Raw genomic sequence first — 21,103 nt, forward strand, 5'->3', positions numbered from 1 at the left:
AAAATGATTAATTTCATATAATGAACATTTGGGTTTAGTCATTCTTTCCCACTCTAACTACAGACTACAGCTTTTAGTGGAGCAAAGGGATTGTTGTTTTTCTGTCAGCACAGTTTTGAAGAGATAAAGATCTGACTTATAAGACAATGAGAATTATTAGACAAAGAAATATCTTGAAATAATCAGAATGACTTTAAGTTTCTAGTATTTTTTTTATCAAAATATAATCAACAGAGGCCAGAAAGAGAACCCCGGGGTTCATGTTTTGTATATACCCAACTCATATGTGATTTTTGGCATCACAGAATCCTACAGCATTGTTGGTCCCAGAGGTAGAAGTCCCGAAGCACTGCCAGAACCACACAGGTCCTGAGTATTACTGTGTCCTCACTGATTTGTCCGCCAGGTTCAAACATCCCAAGAAGAGGTTCTCAAGTCTCCTGAGCGCTGTTTGCAAGGCTTCCCTAAGTTATTTAGGGTAGTTAAGAGTTTCTTCTGAAAGATGGAAGGGAAGAAAATTGTTAGTAATTCTTCCTTTGACAGAATACTTGGCAGTTGTGTTTTGTTTCACTCTCATCTATGTTATCTATCTGTATCATATAATACATATACCAAGTATCAGTCTGGTTTTAATAGAAAGTTAATAACCTACCTATTACCAAGCCCATGCATGAACTATGATTTCTTAGAGATTCAGTGTAATTTTCAACTCATTTTATTTTAAAAATAATTGTTGAAATAAGACTTTAAAATAAAGTAAATTAAAAATGAATTCATTTTATAATTTTTATTTTCATTGAAGGCATTGTTAAATATACTAGAAATCATATTTAGTAAAACAAAAATAATTAACTTGGTATAGTGTTTTACTTATTATTTTTGGGAAAGATGGCCCTTGATATTAGCTTTTTTTTAATTGAAGTTTTTATATATTATGTGTTTCAAAAGTGGTTTCCCCTCTTCACAAGCAATTGTTATTAATACCACACCATTCACACCACATCACCCTCATGTTTTTTGTTTGTTTTTATACAGAAGGTGGTATATAAAGGGACATCATAAGTGACATTTGAAATACCACATGCTTTGGGGGAAAGTGTCTATAGTTTACAGGCATATTTCATCCTTTGATATAGTATCTCATGTATTTTTTAGCAGGTGATTATTACTAATCCTGTTTAACAGATCATTCTAGTCTAGTGCCTCATATGAAGACTTTATTAAAATGCACAAACAATATTTAATTTTAAAATAATTTTGTTATTATTAAAGAAATACTCTGTTGTACTAAACTTCTTAATGTCACCCTTACTTAACTGTATTAGTTGTACTCTACACATGCTACAAAAAAGAAATAGTATTTTAAAATAGTTCATGTTTCAAAGAAGCCCACTTAGCAGGGAGATGATGGCTCTTGAATTTATTTATTAATATATTTTATTCATGTGATTGAAAAAAGGTCTATATCATAGTTTTAGGCATTCAATGTTCCAACTCCAAACACACCACCAATACTAGCATCCTTCCACCAATGACACAAGTTTCCCTTTATCTCCCTGCCCATTTCCTTAGCAAACTCAATTTGAAAAAAAAAAAAGTTGTTCAGGCTGGAGCAATAGTACAGCGGGTAGGGCATTTTCCTTGCACACGGTCGATGTGAGTGCGATCCCCAGCATCTTGTTTGGTCTCCCCTACACTCCCAGGAGTAATTTCTGAGTGCCGAGCCAGTAATAACCCCTGAGCATTTTTGGGTGTGACCCCAAAAGCAAAAAAATAATTAATTAAAAATAATAAAAAATTGTTTCTTTTAGTTGGTGCTATGTGCTTGCACTAGTATTAATTTGTAAGCTCTTGATGTATGTAGATATTTAAACCCTACTTGTTTTATAATTGCTGCTTCTAACAATTAAACTTATTCCATGAAAGGAGTACTTGAGCCATTTGTTTATATAACAGCAGATGCTAGAATAAAAAATTCAGATATACATATTTATCTGTAGCTTCTGATTTTCTGTCCTGGATTTCAATTAAATTCAACTCCCCATTCGCCTTCACACACCAGGATATGACATTATGTATTCTAAGATGTTCTCTCAACTTGAGTGGATTTCCTTCATTCCCAACATGACTAAGAATATTTTCTTTTTCAGAGTGTAGTGAGTCAGCATGACATGGAGAGTTCAACAGTACTTACTGGCATTTGAAAATGGGTCAAACACTGAGAAAGTCAGGTGAAATCATGCAAAGCAATACACAACATGCACAAAATTTCATTACACAGCATCATATCCTGGTTCTAAGTGTGCACTTGAATATTGGAAAAGTTCACTGTGATTCTTCTTTAGGAAGTCTAGATGACAGTTTTGTCAACTCTGGCCAGCATATCATAATGCACTGCAGAAATGGGTGACATTTATGGGGGTACAATGCTGCCAGCAGGTCAACCTATACCTGTGGGGTAATTGTATCAGCAGCCTGATGGTGCCTTCAGGATTCCTGATACCCCAAAGTGGTCACTGTGCCTCTGGCTGGACCCAACAACTTTGGATCAAATTTCCTGAGAAATTAAATTGCCAAACGTAAGGTATCTGGGAGTCATGCCCACAAATCAACTCTGGCTCAGCTATAAAACCTAATTTTTCAGTGTTGCTTCAGAGACCCATAAATAAATCTTGAAAGAGATAAAACGCTTCATAAGGACCTGTACAGGGCTGATCATACTGGGGAAAATCAGAGGAGGTAAGGTTAGCCTGGTGCACACCCAACAATCCAAAAGTGCTGCCATGCCCTCGGCCGGATGCCAGTGCCTCAAGGCAGAACTACCAAGATATTGAAAATTTGGATATGTGGATTTTGTGACTGAAATCTCAGACTTTCTTGGAGTTTGGATGTGCTACCACCCCCCACCACCCTATATTCCTGGAAAAAACAGGAGTGTGTGTGTGTGTATACAGCAGTCACCCTAATGAATCGACTCCAGTGCTGTCATGTAAACTCTCCTACAGACCGTGCTTCAGTGACTCATAAATAAATCTTGAAAGAGATCAAAAATCAGTTAATACTGGACTTGTGTGAGACTCAACAGACCGGGGTAAATGGAGGGGGAGGGTTAGCCTGGTGTCTGCCCCTGGAAGCCACTTGCTTCTATAATCCAAAAACACTGCTATGCACTGGCCTGACCTAACCAACATATAACCTGCTGAAAATTTGGTGTGAGGGTTTTGAGACTGAAATCTCCAGGCTTTCTTGGGGGTTGGGATGGGCTACCTCTCCCCTATTCCCTATAATTCTGGAAACCTCAGCAGTCATGCCCACACCCCAAAGTTGCCACCCAGTTGCAAATCTACTCCAGATTTACTGTTCTGATAAAAATACTGAATGCCGTAAACAAACATGATGACCTCTTAGTACCTGCAAACCATAATGCACAAAAATAGAGGGAGACTGGGGGTAGGAAGTGGAATGTTGGGGTATGGTGGGAGGGAAATAGGGAGCATTGGTGTGAGAAATGTACACTCTTTGAGGGATGGGTGTGGGATCATTGTATGACTGAAACCCAATCATGAAAATCTTTATCTATCTCATGGGTATTTAATATAATTTTTAAATAAAAACTAATGTGTAGAACATACCTGCTTCCCTCAGGAAAGTCAGCGATTAAATAAATAGCAGTACTCCTACATTGGACTGGAGCGATAGCACAAGATGCAGGGTGGTTGCCTTTCACACAGGTGACCCGAGTTTGATTCCTCCGTCCCTCTCGGAGAGTCCGGCAAGCTACCAAGGGTATCCCATCCGCACGGCAGAGCCTGGCAAGCTCCCCGTGGTGTATTCGATATGCCAAAAACAGTAACAACAAGTCTCACAATGGAGACATTACTGGTGCCTGCACGAGGGAATTGATGAACAGGAGAATAGAGCTACAGCGCTACTCCTACATTTAAAATAAATACATAAATAAATAAATAAATAGTGATATTAGTGGTGATACTTTCTGCTCTGGCTATTCTAGTCTCTTTTGAGGACTTGAGCTCTTGGAAAACACCACAATTTCTTGATACCTGAGATCTCTATTGCATGTCCTAATATAACTTGGGAACCAACTTTAATTCTCATTGGCTTTGATCATACTGTTGTCACTTACTGAAGGTGAACATCTTGCCACAGTGAATTAAGCTAAACTTTGCACTTTATTAGTATCCTCTCAACAGTCATAGCACAGCGGGTAGGGCGTCTGCCTTGCACGCAGCCAACATGGCCGACCCGAGTTCGATTCCTCCGCCCCTCTCGGAGAGCCCGGCAAGCTACCGAGAGTATTCGATATGCCAGACACAGTAACAACAAAGTCTCCAATGGAGACGTTACTGGGCCCGCTCGAGCAAATCGACGATCAACGGGAGGGCCTCATTATGAGCAGTTGATTCTTTTTTTTTCCTGGTATGTAAGGTCTCTGATGACAGGAAATTTTTTTTTATGTACCATTGTGTTCTTAGTCTATTCACTGGTGCCTTATATAAGCAGTGGATGTATTTTATATGAAAATAATTGAGAAACATAAATATGAACAGTGATGGGAAATCTTACAAGATATTCCTTATTACTATTGCTAGAACCACTCTTTTCTGTTTAATCTCTGAATGTTATCACATGTTATCATTATTCCTAGCAACATTTTTTGGTTTTTGGCCACACCCAGTGGTACTTAGTTCTCATTCCTAGTTTTGCACTCAGAGGTCACTCTCAGCAGGCTCAGATAACTGTATGGGTTGCCTAGATAGAATAGAGGTCAGTCATATGTGAGGCAAGCACCCTACCCATTACACCATCACTCCATCCTCTTTAGCTAGTAACATTTTATGGTGTTAGTTTGTATGATTTTATCTCAATTTAAAGAATACTTTTTGTAAGCTTTGTGCTTCATAGACATGAGCTTATATTCTATCTGCTTGTAAGCCATAAGTCTCTTTCTAAAATGTTCTGGTTTTGGAAATTCACGTTCTATATAGGAACAGAGAAGGTCATTATCATATTTTATGAACATTTTCCAGGCAGAATATGATGCTGCCTGTAAAAACCCTAGTATGGTGCCTTATTCTGACATTATGGTTGTTTTCATTGATATTTATGCATTATCTGAAAGCAACAATACAATGATGTATTGCCTTAATTGTTAAAGATCTTTATAATTTGTTAATAATAATAATAAATGTATTAAGACTAAATTATGTCTAAAAATAGTGTTACTATAGATTAGATAATGAATCAGAAGGAGAAGGAGCAGTGGGTTATCTATCATGTAAACTAGCTCAGTAGAGTATCCGTTGGAATCTTCTTCCTTTTTCCCACATCTACTACCCATAAGCAATATCTGAAAATCAATAAATATAATAATAAGTAGAGAAGGCATGTCACAGTGTAATACTGCAGAGCATATTTTCTGGTCCGAGATTTAAAATTATGCCATTTCAAGCAGTGTGAGAGCTTGAATGATCTGCCTTAATTCAGTTTCACTTAATTAAACAACACAAATGCAAATAAGATTAAAAATTATTACAATCAAAAGAAAGTAAACAGATACCTGTTGAATATGTACTATACACCACATATCTTGTGAGAGATTTGTACTGCACTGGCTTTTTTTTTTTTTTAAAGGAAAAGCATCTCATTTTACTGAAAATATTTCTAAGTGATATCGAGACTGGTGTGACCATCTTTTTTGAGCAAAATAGACACATGGCCAATCAAATAAATCGAGACGCCATCTGGACTGACTAATTTTATGGGAACAACAGGTCCACCTGCCAGTGCAATAAAAATTTCAGGGGGAGAAGCAGAGATGGGGAGGCACATTTTAGTATTTAGTCACCTTGACAACCTGCATTTTAATAGATAGCATTTCCAATGTCATGGTTTGTTTTGCCTACCTGAGTTCCTTAAGGTGCCTTCTTATATAAATAGGGGTACTTTATTACTACCGGGCTGGAGCGACAGCACAGTGGTAGGGCATTTGCCTTGCACGCAGCCAGCCCGGCCAGGCCGGGTTTGAGTCCTCTGCTCCTCTTGGAGAGTCTGGCAAGCTACCGAGAGTGTATTTAATATGCCAAACACAGTAACAACATGTCTCAAAATGGAGACAAGTCTCAAATTGGAGACGTTACTGGACCCGCTGGAGCAAATTGATGAACAACGGGAGGACAATGTTTGTTTCTTTTGTTATTACTACCATATTGTTGGTATTGGCGTTGAAATATAAACTTTGATGTTGTAAGCACATCTACTGTGGCCAATTTGAAGCTACTAACTTGAGATCAATAAAGGTGACATTGTATACTATTATATTATTTGTTTGGGGGCCACACTTCCTGGTGTTCAGGAGTTATTACTGGATCTGCTCTTAGGAATCACTCCTGGGCATCTGAGGGACCTTATGGGATGGGATGCCAGGTATCAAACCTAGGTCAGCCACATGCCAGAAAAGAACCCAAACACCATTGTACAATGTTTTGTACATGAACTATGGTTTGTATTACTGTTTGGGTTGATGGACATTATCAGAAAGATTATTCAGTCTATAAGTGAGTACTAAAAAGTATCAATTGTTTCATTGTTTCTTTTTCCCCTTGTAGATTTTTCTTTCTTTTTTTTCTCAGACTTTTTGACACATCATTTTTTTTTTTTTTACTAGCAGGATTGGTGCTTTCCCAGTGAGGCTAGAAAGTTTTTCTGAAGGACAACAGGTTCTCACTTTCAGAGTAAGCCAGTTATAAGTCTAAAGTTCCACAGAGTGCCAGGTGGCCTGCTGGAAAAGGCAGTGTGAAAGCTCACTAGCTGAGATACTAGCAAATCAAAATTTGTGATAATAGGATACATATGATTAGCTTTATTGACGTTATTCTGCCATTCTGTATTTACAAAACTTTTCTGAATATCATCAGCTCTTGCAACTTTAAACTAAACAAAGAAAAAATAACGAAGGGATGGAGAGATAGTACAGAGGATTGGGCACTCTTGTTGCCTGCTGAACCTGGGTTTGATCCCTGATGCCGCATGTGATTCCCTGAACTCCTCTAGGAGTAATCTCGAGTGCAGAGCCAAGAGTAATCTTGAGCACCACCAGGGATTTAGACTTCCAAGCAAAACAATATAAAAACATGTTAAAGTCAATTTAAATAAAGAACAGTTAGCAATGGTGTATAGTATAGTCAAAAATTGCCTAATTTTGCAACATATATATCTCTATATCTGTATGCATCTATTCACTACATTATACACCACCACATTATACACCTTAAACTCACACTTTGTTTTCTTCAAATACATCTCAATAAACTGGAAAACAATAGTCCTTTATATTTTTTCCACTTCTGTAATAGTTCCCAGGATTGAGACTAAAGTAAGCTATGGAAAGGATCAAACAATATTTTAAAAAAAGCTTTACTGCGCTCACTTTAGAAACTTTGAGTGCCAAACAAGCTGGTGAAAGAGTTGACTAAGAGAATTAGATTTCTTATTATAATGGGGGAGGAGGATAATACAGGATAAAGCTCCATCCTCCAACCTGAGGAATCTTTTATTTTTAATTTTTCTTTACTGGCATGCTAGTGGTTTACATAAGTGTAAACTTTATATATAGGCCTTAGGGATACAATGTTATCTTATTACAATTGCCATCAAGTGCCAATATTCCTCCATCAGAATTTACTGGACCCTTTCAGCCACCTGCTGCTTTGTAATACAAGATATGTGGACAGTGCCTAGGATTTATTTGTATTAATTACCTTGTTTGATTCTTTATATATTCATGTGAGTATAATTATCCAGTATTTGTCTTTATCCTGCCTTTTCTCACTTAGCTTGACTGTCTCCAATTATGTCTATGTTATGCAAAAAGGAAATATTTCTCCTTTTCTTAAAATGGACATATAGATTTCAACTTTTTTACATATTCCATTTTATATACAGACTATATCTTTATCAGCTCATCTGTTGTTGGACATTTCATCTGTTTTCAGATCTTGGCTATTTGTAAATGATTTTGCAATGAACATAGATATCTTCTTATCCTTTTGGTTTGATATTTTTGTGTCTGCATAGATACTTAGAATTGCTAGGTCATATGGTAATTCTATTTTCAGTGTTTTAAGAAATCTCAATACTGTTTTTCATAAGATTAGTTAAATTTAGTTTTCTACCAACAGTGAGTAAGCGTTCCTTTTTCTCCACATTCCTAACAGCATTTATTTTTATTTTTAGAATTTTTTTATGTGTTGCCCTCACTGGTATATGGTGATACCTTGCCACTGTTTTGATATTAATTTCTATAATAATAAGTGATAATTGAACATTTTTCATGTTTTTGTTTACTATTTATCTCTTTTTGAAAAATATCACTTTATGTTATTTCCCACTTTTTGATGAACTTATTTATTATTTGTTGTTGAGTTTGATGAATTCCTTAGAAGTCCTAAGACCATTTCCAATTTGTTATGTGTTGTTAATTATGCTCTTATATTCCACTTGACAACTGAGGATTAACAACCTATTTTAAGTTTTAAATTACAAACCTTATTCTAATTAATGTGCATTACTGGAAGTAAAGGTAGCAGCTAAAAATAATGATCCCCTCCATGCATTATTGAATGCTTTATCTCTATTGTTTAGCAATAAAATTATTTTCACATTCATGTTATATTTCTTTTAAAAAGAGATGGTGAAATATAGTATAGAAGATAAATCCCATGCCTTGCAGGTAGCAAAGCCCAGTATGATCCTTAACTGGACCATTGGTCCCATCCACAGAGTTTTCTGAGCAAGATTTGTATAACCCTAGAGGATCCAGAACCATTGGGGTGGCCTGGGTAATCTCACATACCCAGACCTAAGCATTCTTTCCTCCTTACCTCTCATGTTGATTGCAGTTTGGTTGGTTGAAATTGCTAGAAGGACCCTCCAAATCCAGGTCTGTTTCCATGGCAAGATTCCTTTCTCTGCTCTCTCCTGGGACTCATGTAGACTTAGACAAGACCCAGTTTAAGTTGGCCAACCTTCATCTTTGTAATTTTGGCTGTACTTAAAGTACTGAATTTTTACAGAATCCCTGAAATAAAAGGAAGCAACCAGTTTACTGGTTCCTTAAATATCTGCATGAAAAGAGAATGAGTTTAGTAGGTCCATTATTTTCTTAAAAGAGAAACCAAAGTGTCAAAGCATCATCATAATTATTATGTTATTATTATGATTATGATTCTTTCATGATTACTTTCAATTATTGCTTACAATGATTACTTTTATCATTGTTATTTTCATCTAAAAACATTCATTTATACTTAATATTTGGCATGCACTATAAACATGTTTCATACACACATACACACATATCATATTTATGTATATATGGCCCCCAAGGGCTGGAGGGATAGCACAGTGGTAGGGCGTTTGCCTTGCATGCAGCCAACATGGCCGACCTGAGTTCGATTCCTCTGCCCCTCTTGGAGAGCCTGGCAAGCTACCAAGAGTATCTTGCCCGCATGGCAGAGCCTGGCAAGCTACCAGTGATGTATTCGATATGCCAAACACAGTAACAACAAAGTCTCCAATGGAGATGTTACTGGGCCTGCTCAAGCAAATCGATGAACAACGGGAGGACAGTGACAGTGATGGCCCCCAAACCAATAAATATGTATAAATAATTTTAATGTTACTTTCACTGATGGTGCTTAAGGTTTACACCTTGCTCTGCACTCAGGAGTCATTCCTGGAGGACTCAGGGTACTCTATGGGATGTCAAAGATTAGACCCACGTCAGCTTTGTGTAAGGCAAGTGCCTTCCCTACAGTACTGTCTCTCCATTCCCACAAAACATGGCTCCATTTTGTTTTTGTTTTTGTGCCAAACCTGGTGATGCTCAGGATTACTACTGGGTCTGCACTCAGGAATTACTGGTTGTGGTCTAGTGACTATAAGGGATACTGGAGATTCAATCTGGGTCTGGCACATGCAAAGTAAGCACCCTACCAGCTGTACTATTTTTCCAGCCTCATCTTGCACAAATTAAAAACAAATCAAATCACAAATCACAAATCATCGACTGCCTCGAGCAGGCCCCAGTAACGTCTCCTTCATCATAGCCCTGAGATTATATTCAAGGCTCTTTAAGAGAATGAGATCCATCATTGTTACTGGTATTTGGCATATTGGGTACGCCACAGGGAGTTTGCCAGACTCTGCCGTGTGGGCAGGCTACATACGGTAACCTGCCAGTTTGTCCAAAGTAGAAATGAGATAATAATATGTCATAATAAGATGTCGCGCGGCCGCATTTGCGGCTGCGCGGTTCCAGGAGCTGGTTTTTATAGTCTCTGAGTTTTGGCCGTTGATGGGATTATACGGCATCAGGGGGCCAGTTGGTAGGTGTGACCCCCGCCTACTGGAATTTGGAGGATCTGGGTGGAGGATGCTCGGCCCAAATCCGAGTAGGCTTGGAGATCTCGGCCCCGGAACCCGCGTGACTTTGTCCCTCTGCCAGTACCTTCATGTGTGCAGAGAGTGGTCTCAGCATGGTGGTGGCTGGTCCTGGAGGTCTTTGGCTGCCGGAGCCCTGGTCGGGCAGCACATATACTAAATGTGATGCCCTAAATTTATAAATTTAACCTATAGGTATGTGACCCTGAAAATATTCTAATATTCATGAACTTGATTTCCTCATACAGAAATCAGATGACATTAATGTGCAAGTAATGTGCAAGTGCTCCACTTTTCTTTCTTATGGAATTTGTTTCAGCTACAAACCACTTCGCTTTGGCAGCACATATACTAAAATTGGAACGATACAGAGAAGATTAGCATGGCCCCTGCTCAAGGATGACACACAAATTAAAAACAAATAAACAAAAAAACACATTGAGCTCTTTACATGTTCTTGAGAACTGACTTAGTTCAGTTATTTTTCTTTCTACTCTCTCTCTCTCTCTCTCTCTCTCTCTCTCTCTCTTTCTCTGTGTGTGTGTGCATGTGTGTGTATTATCAGGGTTTGAACACAGATCATCATACTTGCAAGACATGTACTCCACAATTGACCCATACTTCAACACATAAGCTACATACTTGTAGTCACTTGACTCTCATTACTTGTATCTGAGGCACATTACTGTTAATGTCATCTGATTTCTGTATGAGGAAATCAAGTTTATGAGTATTAGAATATTTTCAGGGTCACATACCTATAGGTTAAATTTCAGAATTCAGAGTTCTATCTTCTCTGTTATATTGCCTTTGAGGCAAGGGGACGAGGTTCATTTCCACTCATGTGGACTTGAGCCTGGCAAGCTACCTGTGATGTATTCGATATGCCAAACACAGTAACAACAAAGTCTCCATTGGAGATGTTACTGGGCCCGCTTGAGCAAATCCATGAACAACGGGAGGACAGTGACAGTGACAGTGACATGTGAACATCATTATATAGCATTAAAATGTCACAAATTGAATTTTACAGTTTTTTTAATGCACTAGTATTACCACAAGCATCTCAGTACTTTTTTTGGAGGTCTGCCAGCTGTTAACTCCCTGGGATTTGATTGTACCCACCTTCCCACCTGTGAATCTGTACTTGAACCCTGTCCAGGGGTGATGGGACAGTAGGCTTCAAGTTTGAGAGTCTGGTCTTTTGTTGGATGAGCAAGTGCTCCACTTTTCTTTCTTATGGAGTTTGTTTCAGCTACAAACCACTTCATTCTGCTGTTTCTAATTCAAAATAAAAAGAAACTTCTATGGAAAGAAAAAATGGCCCAGAGCTATAAGATTAAAGAGTAGATTACACTTTTAGAAGAGATGGTTGAAGTGGGAGAATGATGTCTGTTTCATATTTGTTTTAAATAGTACCAATATAATATTTTCTTTATTGTAAAGCCCAGAGTTTTACTTTCTGTCCGGTTCATACCTCATGCTTATTCTAGCAGGATGAGACAGGTACTTCTATGCACGTGAAAGAACATTATTACCTTAACTCTTTCTCTAGTTTTTCTGTTTGGCATTGAAACCTACTCCAGATTTTCAGTTTTAACCTTTTCACAAACAACGATATATATTTTAAGTCACAACCAAAGTTCCTGGGCCAATTGGTTATTTCATCACATACCTGATATGAAATTGATTATGAGGAAAGATTATAAGACTCTTTCTATTATTATTTTATTTTTTTGTTTGGAGATCATACCTGATGGTGCTTAGAGTTTACTCCTGTCTCTGTGCTCAGGGATCACTCCTGGCAGGTTTGGGGTACCATATGGAGTTCTAGGGGTGAAATCTGGGTTCAGCCCTTGCAAAGCAAATGCCCTGCCTGCTGTACCATCACTCTGGCCCCTCTATTATTGAATATTATTTTTAGTTCCATTAATTTTACATAAAAATTGCCTGTGGATTCTGAGTCACTCACGGAATTATAGATGTCAGGATTGTATCCCTGTGTTTTTGGAGGGAGTATCAAAATATCGGTATAAAGTTATTGAATTTCAGTTAATCTGTCATTCATTTATTATCCCCTAGCATTGCGTAAGTGACATCTATTTGGAGCACTATGTTAGTTGCTTAAAATATAGAGGAATGGGTGATGGATTATCTCCCCAGAAGCTGATGGTGATGGATATTTATACAACAAACTAAAGCCCATTATTACCATATGCCTTTCTCTCCATGAATGATAAGGGTTCTAACAAACACAAAATAATACAAAGATAGAATTTTTATTCCAGTTTCCTTTAGAGAACAGATATATATATATATATATATATATATATATATATATATGGTCAAATAAAGAGTTAAATGAGCTATAAGTGAAAAAAAATATGACCAGGGAATGGAGTGAAGTTAGGAAGTTTAATGCACTGAATTGTGTGTTTCTCTCCAGATACAAGCTTGTTTTCAGTCACCTGGTCCCATACTTTAAACTTATACTTCACTTTTACTAACAGTATGGTTATGGAAAAAAATTGTTTAACATCTCTAAATCACAGTTTATATATTGCTAATGTGGAAGTAAATCATCTATCCTATCTGTTTTGTTATGAGGAAAATATTCTGTAAGACATAAATGCATATGCTATGATTACTATAATCAACTGCTACAAATTTTGTGGTTAAAATAACAAATTTATTCTCTAAAAATTTTGGAGGTTAGAAGTCTGAAAGGTTCTCACTGAGTTACGTTATTTGTTGTTTAAAATCTGTTTCTAGTTGGAAACTCTGTGGAGAGATTAACCTAACCGTGTGCCTGGGGAGGGGGAGGGGCGGCATTGCTTTAGGTCATGTACTATTCTACATCTGGCACACTTCTAAATCCACAGGGGTCCCCTCTGGCCTAGGTGCTCATGTGGGCACCTTGGTTGAGGAGGAGATGTTCCATTTACCCATGGATGCCTGTTCAGCTTGCTGTCTCGTATGCCATGCCCCTGCAGTATATTTTGGATTTTAATTTGTAATCTGTCCAAAATTTTGTGTCAAGAGAAGGGATTTGGTAAAGGCTAAGTATAAGTTTTCTGTTTAATTAGGACAAAGAGAAACCTAAGTTATTTTTTTCCCCAGCATATTCTTATAAATATAAGTTCAAGATGATGATACAGTACTTGAAGTTAGGTTCAGTAGTACTAAGGACATGTGAAAATACTGTGTTAGATCATTCTTTAGCAATATGGGTATATATCAATGCTCTTCTCCATTGCACTTACAAACGTTGGTGGAGCTGAGGCTGTTTTTTCCTGTATTGGTTGGCTGGGATGGAATGACTGCTGTCAATTTTTTTTCTCTCTGCTAGGTTGCTTCTATCTATACTTTGGCTAGAGAAAGCCATTTCTTTTGTTTGTCCGCTTTCTTTTTAACCTTTAACATTTCTGGCTTATTGACTTCTTGTGTCTGAGGAATATGAGGCAAAAAGAAATCAAGTAGCTATAAAATTACCATCCCTGCCAATCTTTAGATCCTAAGGTCCCTATCTGGTGATGCTCTTTGTATTGAGAAACTTCTTTAGAGAGAGAGAGAGAGAGAGAGAGAGAGAGACAGACAGACAAACAGACAGACAGACAGACATAGAGGCAGACTGAGGCATAGAGGTTCAGGTGTGGGGCAGATGGGGAGGGTAGCAGGAGAGAATCTGGGAACTTTTGGTGGAAAATGTACCCTAGTGAAGGGATGAGTATTGGAACATTCTGTGACTGAAACCCAATTATGAACAGCTTTGTAACTGTGTACCTCATGGTGAGTCAATAAGAAAAGAAAAGGAAAGAGAGAAAGAAGATCTTTAATCATGTTGGTTTTATACATAAAGTTGAGTGGGAAGACTGAAAAAAGTAAATGTACATTATATTTTTTTGGACGCAGATGTCAAGAATTTTATCTTTGTTTTGTTGTTTTGCTTAATTTATTTTAAAATCCTTATTTACTGTATCACTGTCATCCCATTGTTCATCAATTTACTCGAGTGGGTGCCAGTAATGTCTCCATTCATCCCAGTCCTGAGTTTTTAGCAGCCTCTCCTTACTCATCTTTCCCAATCCTGCCATATTGGAGGCTCTTTCAGGTTCAGGGGAATGAGACCTGTTATTGTTACTGTTTTTGGCATATCGAATACACCACAGGGAACGTGCCTGGCTCTGCCATGTGGGCGGGATACTTTTGGTAGCTTGCCAGACTCTACGGGATATATATATATATATATATATATATATATATATGTATATATATGTATGTATATATATATATTTCCCTCTATGATTTGTTGCCTAAGATTTTTTTTTAAAATCACAGACAACAAAATCCTCCTTAAATAATAATAATAAAACCAGTTGGAAGAAGTTCCATGATGTACTCCAAACCGCACATCTCTCAAAAGCTGTCATCTGAGCTAAAACTTTTCATATAATGTTTGTGCTTTTGTACTACTTAGTTCAACATGATTCATATTCTCAATATTTTTAAGTGTTCTGTGATCATGTGCACAGTAGAATGGAATCAATATCAGAGAAACCCCCACTGTGTACCCAGTGAGCTATGGGATACTGATATATTTCAGGACTATTTTACTTCAGTCTGAATCAATTTAGTCACACTTCATTGCACTATGGAAACAGAGAACAATTACAATGCTGTAATTATTCCCAAGTGCTTGCAAGTAAAAGGGGCCATTTAATTCAAGTCATAGGATTTCAAAGTTTACCTGTGTACTATGGCAAAAGAGGACAGATCAGAGTGTTACTGAGAGTGTTGAAATATTCACAATGTCTCAAACATATGGAATTTAGGAATGAAGTGAAATATTAAAATAAGAATACAGATATAAACTAGGAAAAGTGAAAGTATAACCAGAAGTAGAAACTCCTTTGCTTAAAAAATTCTTTGTGACAGAATCAGAAATAAAATTAGAATTTAATTTTCTATAATTGAAGCTCCTATTCTGTAAAAATGGACTTTTCTGACAAAGGAAAACCACACCCAAAATATATCTGTGTCCCAAGGTTCATCTATTCTTTTTCTCTATTTTTTCCATCATCAATTTTTATCATTCTTGCACAATCTCAAGTGAGATTTTCCTTTATCCAACTTGACCCCACCATACCATTTCCCATTTTTCTTGAAAAATGCTTCCCCCTCCCCTTAGAGAGGTGTATGGGGGGTGTGCTATACCCAGTTGTTTTCAGGGATTATTCCTGACTCTCTGTTCAGGGATCATTACTGGTGATGTTAAGGAGACCATATGTGTTGCAAGACAAATGTATGTTGGTAGCTTGTAAGGCAAGTGTTTTAGCCCCGTACTATCTCTATGGCCTTGGAATACATTGATTTTTGATGTGAGATAGTAATGCATGCTGCATAGAAATTTCTTGGCATTCAAGACTGAGTGTCAGTATTCTTCAATAAAGCCCAGACAAGAAGTATGATTTCCAACAACCTGTCTTCTGGTATTTCCTAGGTATTATCAAATCCGAGTGACCTTGAAGGTGTCCTCGCGGATTCCCCACAGGCTGAGTGCCTCTATCGTTGGACAAACAGGTGAGCATGAGAGTGGCAGTGGGTACTTGTTTTTACTTATTATTCCTTCATTTATCTCTGATGTCAGGGCATAGCAAAGTGTCAAGTACACAGAGGTACTCACCAAACAAAGAGTTGTTAAATGTTGGATAAGTGAGCAGGAGGAGGAGACTGACTGTTGGAGTGTTCACTGTTACAAGGAGAATTTGCCAAGAAAAATGATTCTCTAACCAGTACTTAAAACAAACATGGCTGTGGAGAGTTGGCCACAATCAAGTCATGAAAGGAAAGTTTGGGAAATGTCACTCAACAATTAGGCTGAGAATTTTTTTTTGTAATTTTGATAATAAGTAAGGTGTAAAAGACCAGATAAATAAGGAACAAAGCTATCACTTTCTATGCACAATGAAGAACCAAATGTAGCACTCATAGTTTAAAGAAAGGAAAACCTAGTACAGCTCAGTTCAGATCTATTTTTGTTTGATAAAATGCATCCAGCTATGCACAAGGCTTACTCTTTGTTGTGCACTCAGGGATGATGCCTGATGTAGCTCAGGTGACTGGAAATCAGGGATTGAATCTGGGTCGGCCACATATAAGGCATACCACATACCAACTGTCAGATCAATCCAACCTCTTGGTTCTGAACTTGAGGAAGTTAGAATATTAGTCAGTAGCCAGGGCTATAAGCAGGTATTCAGTGAAATACAGTAATGAGTCAGAAATATATGATGTATTCTATAAGAAACAGAGCCGTCAAGATTGATCAGTAGAAATGTGTACATAGTTGAGTTTGAAAGAGAGTGTAAATAAGACAGGTCTTAGGAAGATGTAGGAGAGATATATTAAGAAGACATGATATATGGGGAATGTGCTAGACTTGAACAACACAAATGAAGGTATCCAGAAATATTTTAGACACTAAGTTCAGTAAATTTTCTGTCATGGGCATAGCTAACCTTTTAAAATTCATTAGAATAACCCTGACAATAAGGTCAATATATTGCTGGACATGATTTTATGGTAAGTGAAATTGAATGCAATTGAATAATCACAAGTTAGAAGTGTAGCACTGTAGTATGCTTAACTCTACCTTGGAGGAGATGTGAGGAGCATGGGACAGAATAGGCTACTCAGAACATGTATGAGAACATGAAGAAGTCAATGGCTGTTGTTAATAGGTTGTCTGAAGCTTGTGAATTGAGAAGATAAAGATGCTGCTGGCTGTTGGCTGTCCTCCGGCTCTGAGCAGTGTTAAGTTTTACTAATGAATTTTCTATACTACCATAATGCTACCATAATCTCTTCCTATCTATGCTCTTGTGTGAAAGGAGAAGGTACTTTAATACCACCTATGCCTACCCACCCTGATTTCATGCAGGTTCACGGAGGTGAGAGAGGGAGGATATTTGAATCCTGACAGTGTACAAACTAACATTTGACATCTGGCATTGACAGTTTGAGCTTCATTTCTTCACCTGAGAAAAAAATCAAATGTTAAAATGAAAAACGAAAGAAACAAATAAATATGCATCCTCTGTATATTCATGTTTTAAGATTCACTGTCACTGTCACTGTCTTCCCGTTGTTCATCGATTTGCTCGAGCAGGCCCTGTAACATTGTGAGACTTGTTACTGTGTTTGTCATATCGAATACATCACGGGTAGCTTGCCAGGCTTTGCCGTATGGGCCAGATACTCTCGGTAGCTTGCTGGGTTCTCTAAGAGGGGGCAGAAGAATTGAACTCGGGTCAACCGGGTTTATTATGAAGTAAAATAGATTTTGCATAAGCTTATCTGGCTCATAAATGTACTTGATCTTGCACACAGCAAGTCTTTTGTATGAGGTTTTGTATGATTGGGCCAAAATAAATGGTGAATACTCTTCTAATGAAAGTTGTCACCAAGATCCTGGTAAGACCATGACATTCATGTGTCATGGTTGAAATAACAATGTCTGTTGAGTCTCCTCTCAGGGTTGACTGTTCCACTACATGACAGAGAGGATCATAGGGCTCCTAGTAGCTGGATTTAGCTAAAACACGCAGGACTTGTGATGGTATCATGCTGAGACAAAGAAAAGAAAAATCAAATGCAAATTATTTTGAAAAGTCAATTTCTTCTTTGGTCTCCTTTGATGCAGGGTTAATTATGATGCACTTGGTTTGCCCTTGAGTTTTACATGGTCATAATATTTAGAACAAAATGCTAGCATAGAAGCCAGCAATAATTATAATAAGAATTTCTCCATGATGAATAGTAGATAGGTTGCTGATTGTTCTCTCAAGGTGAGTTTCCCAGACATGTAATTTTTTCAGTTAGCAATTGTGGTAGCACTTTAAAAGTCACTAGCTTAAAGTGATGGTTTATTTTCTCTTTATATTTAGCGTTGACAGGGTTTGGCTAGTTCACACATACACTGCTTTCAGCTAAGATCTCAGCACAGGATGGCATAGTGGAGATTCTGGCTTAAGACATGGCTTCACTTATGTTTCCTCTTGAATTTGGATCTTATTTTAAGCCTAAAGAGATGGCTGAGTTTGTGTTTCCATTTGAGGCTGAGCATATATCTGTAACTGAGCAAGCTGATGGCTTTTTAAATTTTTCTTGATGGGGGTTATCTGGGGGCAAACCCAACAGTACAATTCTGGCTCTGTGCTCAGAAATCCCTCCTGGCCATTCTTAGGGGACTGTATGAAGTGCTGGGACCAAACTCAGGTTGGCCAACTGCAAGACCAAGGCACCCAAACCATTATATTGTCTCTCCGGCCTTGAACTGAATGCTCTTATGGTGGCTCATCCCCTGGAGAAAGAATGAAACATTCTAGGGTCCTTATAGTGACACAGAATCTCCTCGTGACATTCTATTTTAAAGGCCAGGGGCACAGTCATCATTGTTTCCATAGGCAACAAACTCGAATCTTTCAGAGACCTTTGTGTGTATTGCTGGAGCGATAGCACAGCGGGTAGGGCGTTCGCCTTACAAGCGGCCAACATGGCCGACCCGAGTTCGATTCCTCCGCCCCTCTCGGAGAGCCCGGCAAGCTACCGAGAGTATTCATATGACAGACACAGTAACAGCAAAGTCTCCAATGGAGACGTTACTGGGCCCGCTCGAGCAAATCGACGATCAACGGGAGGGCCTTTACCTTTACCTTTACCTTGTGTGTATTGCGAAGGGAAGAAGTTTTTAGAAGACACTTTTTTTTTTCAATAAATCAGGGCCATTTCTAAATGTATTTCTCGTTGAAAAAAATTTTTTTTAAAAATGCAGTATGGTATATTGAATAAAATAAAAGAATAAGAGTGTTTAGAATCTAAGTGATGACTAACGTGTCAATTGAGTGTTTTTGCATGTTATGTGTGCGTGTGTGTATGTTTGCTGATTTTGTACTTCTTTTTTTTTTTTGGATCACACCCGATGATGCCCAGGGTTTTCTCCTGGTTCTGCACTCAGGAATTACTCCTGGTGGTGCTCAGGGGACCATATGGGATGCTGGGAATTGAACCCAGAACGGCCGTGCACAAGGCAAATGCCCTACCTGCTGTACTATCACTCCAGCCCCTGTACTTCTTTCTAAGTAATAAAAAACACAGTTTTTTACTCTCCAGTTAGAGTATTCAGTAATTCCAGGAATAGTAAACTCTAGAATTTCTAGGTTAAAATCCTGCTTCAGACACATGTGCATTTAGAAAACTTACCTAGCCAGCTTTAGGTGGGGACAATGCAAGAGGTTTTTTCATATATAAAAATGTGGGTGGTACCTACCTGGTAGGTTTGCAGTGAGGATAAAGAAAATTTTAGAATAAAATTATTCTAATAGTGGTAACACATAATAAGAAACTTTAGATAGAATAATTGTTGCTATTTCCAGCTATTTGCTTAGTTGTATTATGTTCCCAAAGAACACAGCTCCTGAGGTTCCAGTCTGCCTTTCTGGCATGAACTAGAACATTTTCATGGGAATAACACATGGGGCATGCATATAGTAGAGATGGTATGTCAGATTTGACCTGGACTAATGAATTGAAGATTAGAAGGACCACAAAGACAAAAAGAACCATTTAAGTACATATGACCAAATATTTCCTTTCCCTTTTCCTAGCACGCGAAGAGAATAGATAGTTTTGGGGTTGGGGAGAAATCTGGCGTGAAGGTTCCAAAATCCAGGCAAGGAGAAGAAGTGAATTTATTGTTGCCAGATTTAGAGGCCCTGTTATGCCATATTGAACAGATTGATTTTATTTCAAAGGCACAGGCAGATGAAATCAAAGCACTTTTATGTCATAAATCCAATGCTGTTCAAGCACAAGATGTTGCTTCATAAATTATGGTACATAATTAGGTAGTTTTGTTCATTTAAAAATGTATCCATTCTTTGGTGGCGGTATTGTATTGAAACACATTTCAGTTATTTAGATGACTGATGTGTGGCTTACAGATATAGGAACGATTTATCGTTGAATTTTCCAAGATGGATATATCCTGGAATGGGTAAGTAAGTAAAAAATAATCTTATAAGTTTTACATGTATGTATAATCTATATTTTATTCTATTTTCTTTGACCAATACCTTCTAGTTGAGGGGATGGTTTCTCTGGGGATAAAAATAAGATTTTGTTTTGCCTGAGTTAACTTGTATATCTCAGAAAAGACTTTGACAGGCTTTGCGCTTAAACCTATTTGGAACAATCATCCCCCTGGACATTTTAAAGATCTCAGAATTATGAAAGGAATGAGCACCTGAGCTTCCATATTGAGAGCCTCAGATCTGTTTGTGAACCTGAGTACAGGGCACAGATGGGAACGAAGACAGTACGTGGAGAATGGGTTCTGCCTTATGCTCAGTATAAAACTAAAGGGCACAGGGCTTTTGTCATTACCAAAAATAACAAAGCATAAATTACAGATAATTTTCTAATGAGTCATTGAGGCCAAAATATCTTTCAGTAGTTCTACAATGTAAAAGTAAAAGAAAATACCTGTGGTGTCTTCCTTTTGTTCCACTGCAACTTCAGAGAAAACTGGGGCAATGCTAGATTGAGCAACCTAGTTCAGGGAAGCAGGCCCTGTAGCAAGTTG

The 21,103-nt window shown here is 37.8% G+C and overlaps 1 protein-coding gene and 1 non-coding gene across 2 annotated transcripts in view; both read left to right on the forward strand.

The window, feature by feature from the left end:
• The window catches only part of FAM135B (family with sequence similarity 135 member B), a 350,355-nt gene that overhangs the window by 157,410 nt on the left and 171,842 nt on the right, over positions 1–21,103 (forward strand). Inside the window, exon 3 of the mRNA XM_056134964.1 lies at positions 15,962–16,041. Within this exon, the coding sequence (XP_055990939.1) occupies positions 15,962–16,041 (80 nt within the window). The remainder of the gene's footprint in view (positions 1–15,961; positions 16,042–21,103) is intronic.
• LOC130022944 (U6 spliceosomal RNA) lies at positions 10,793–10,895 on the forward strand. The gene has a single exon (XR_008792339.1). It is a non-coding gene; the product is annotated as a U6 spliceosomal RNA (small nuclear RNA).

This window comes from Sorex fumeus, unplaced genomic scaffold (genome assembly GCF_029834395.1).
Source record: "Sorex fumeus unplaced genomic scaffold, SorFum_2.1 ptg000002l, whole genome shotgun sequence".
NCBI lineage: Eukaryota > Metazoa > Chordata > Mammalia > Eulipotyphla > Soricidae > Sorex > Sorex fumeus.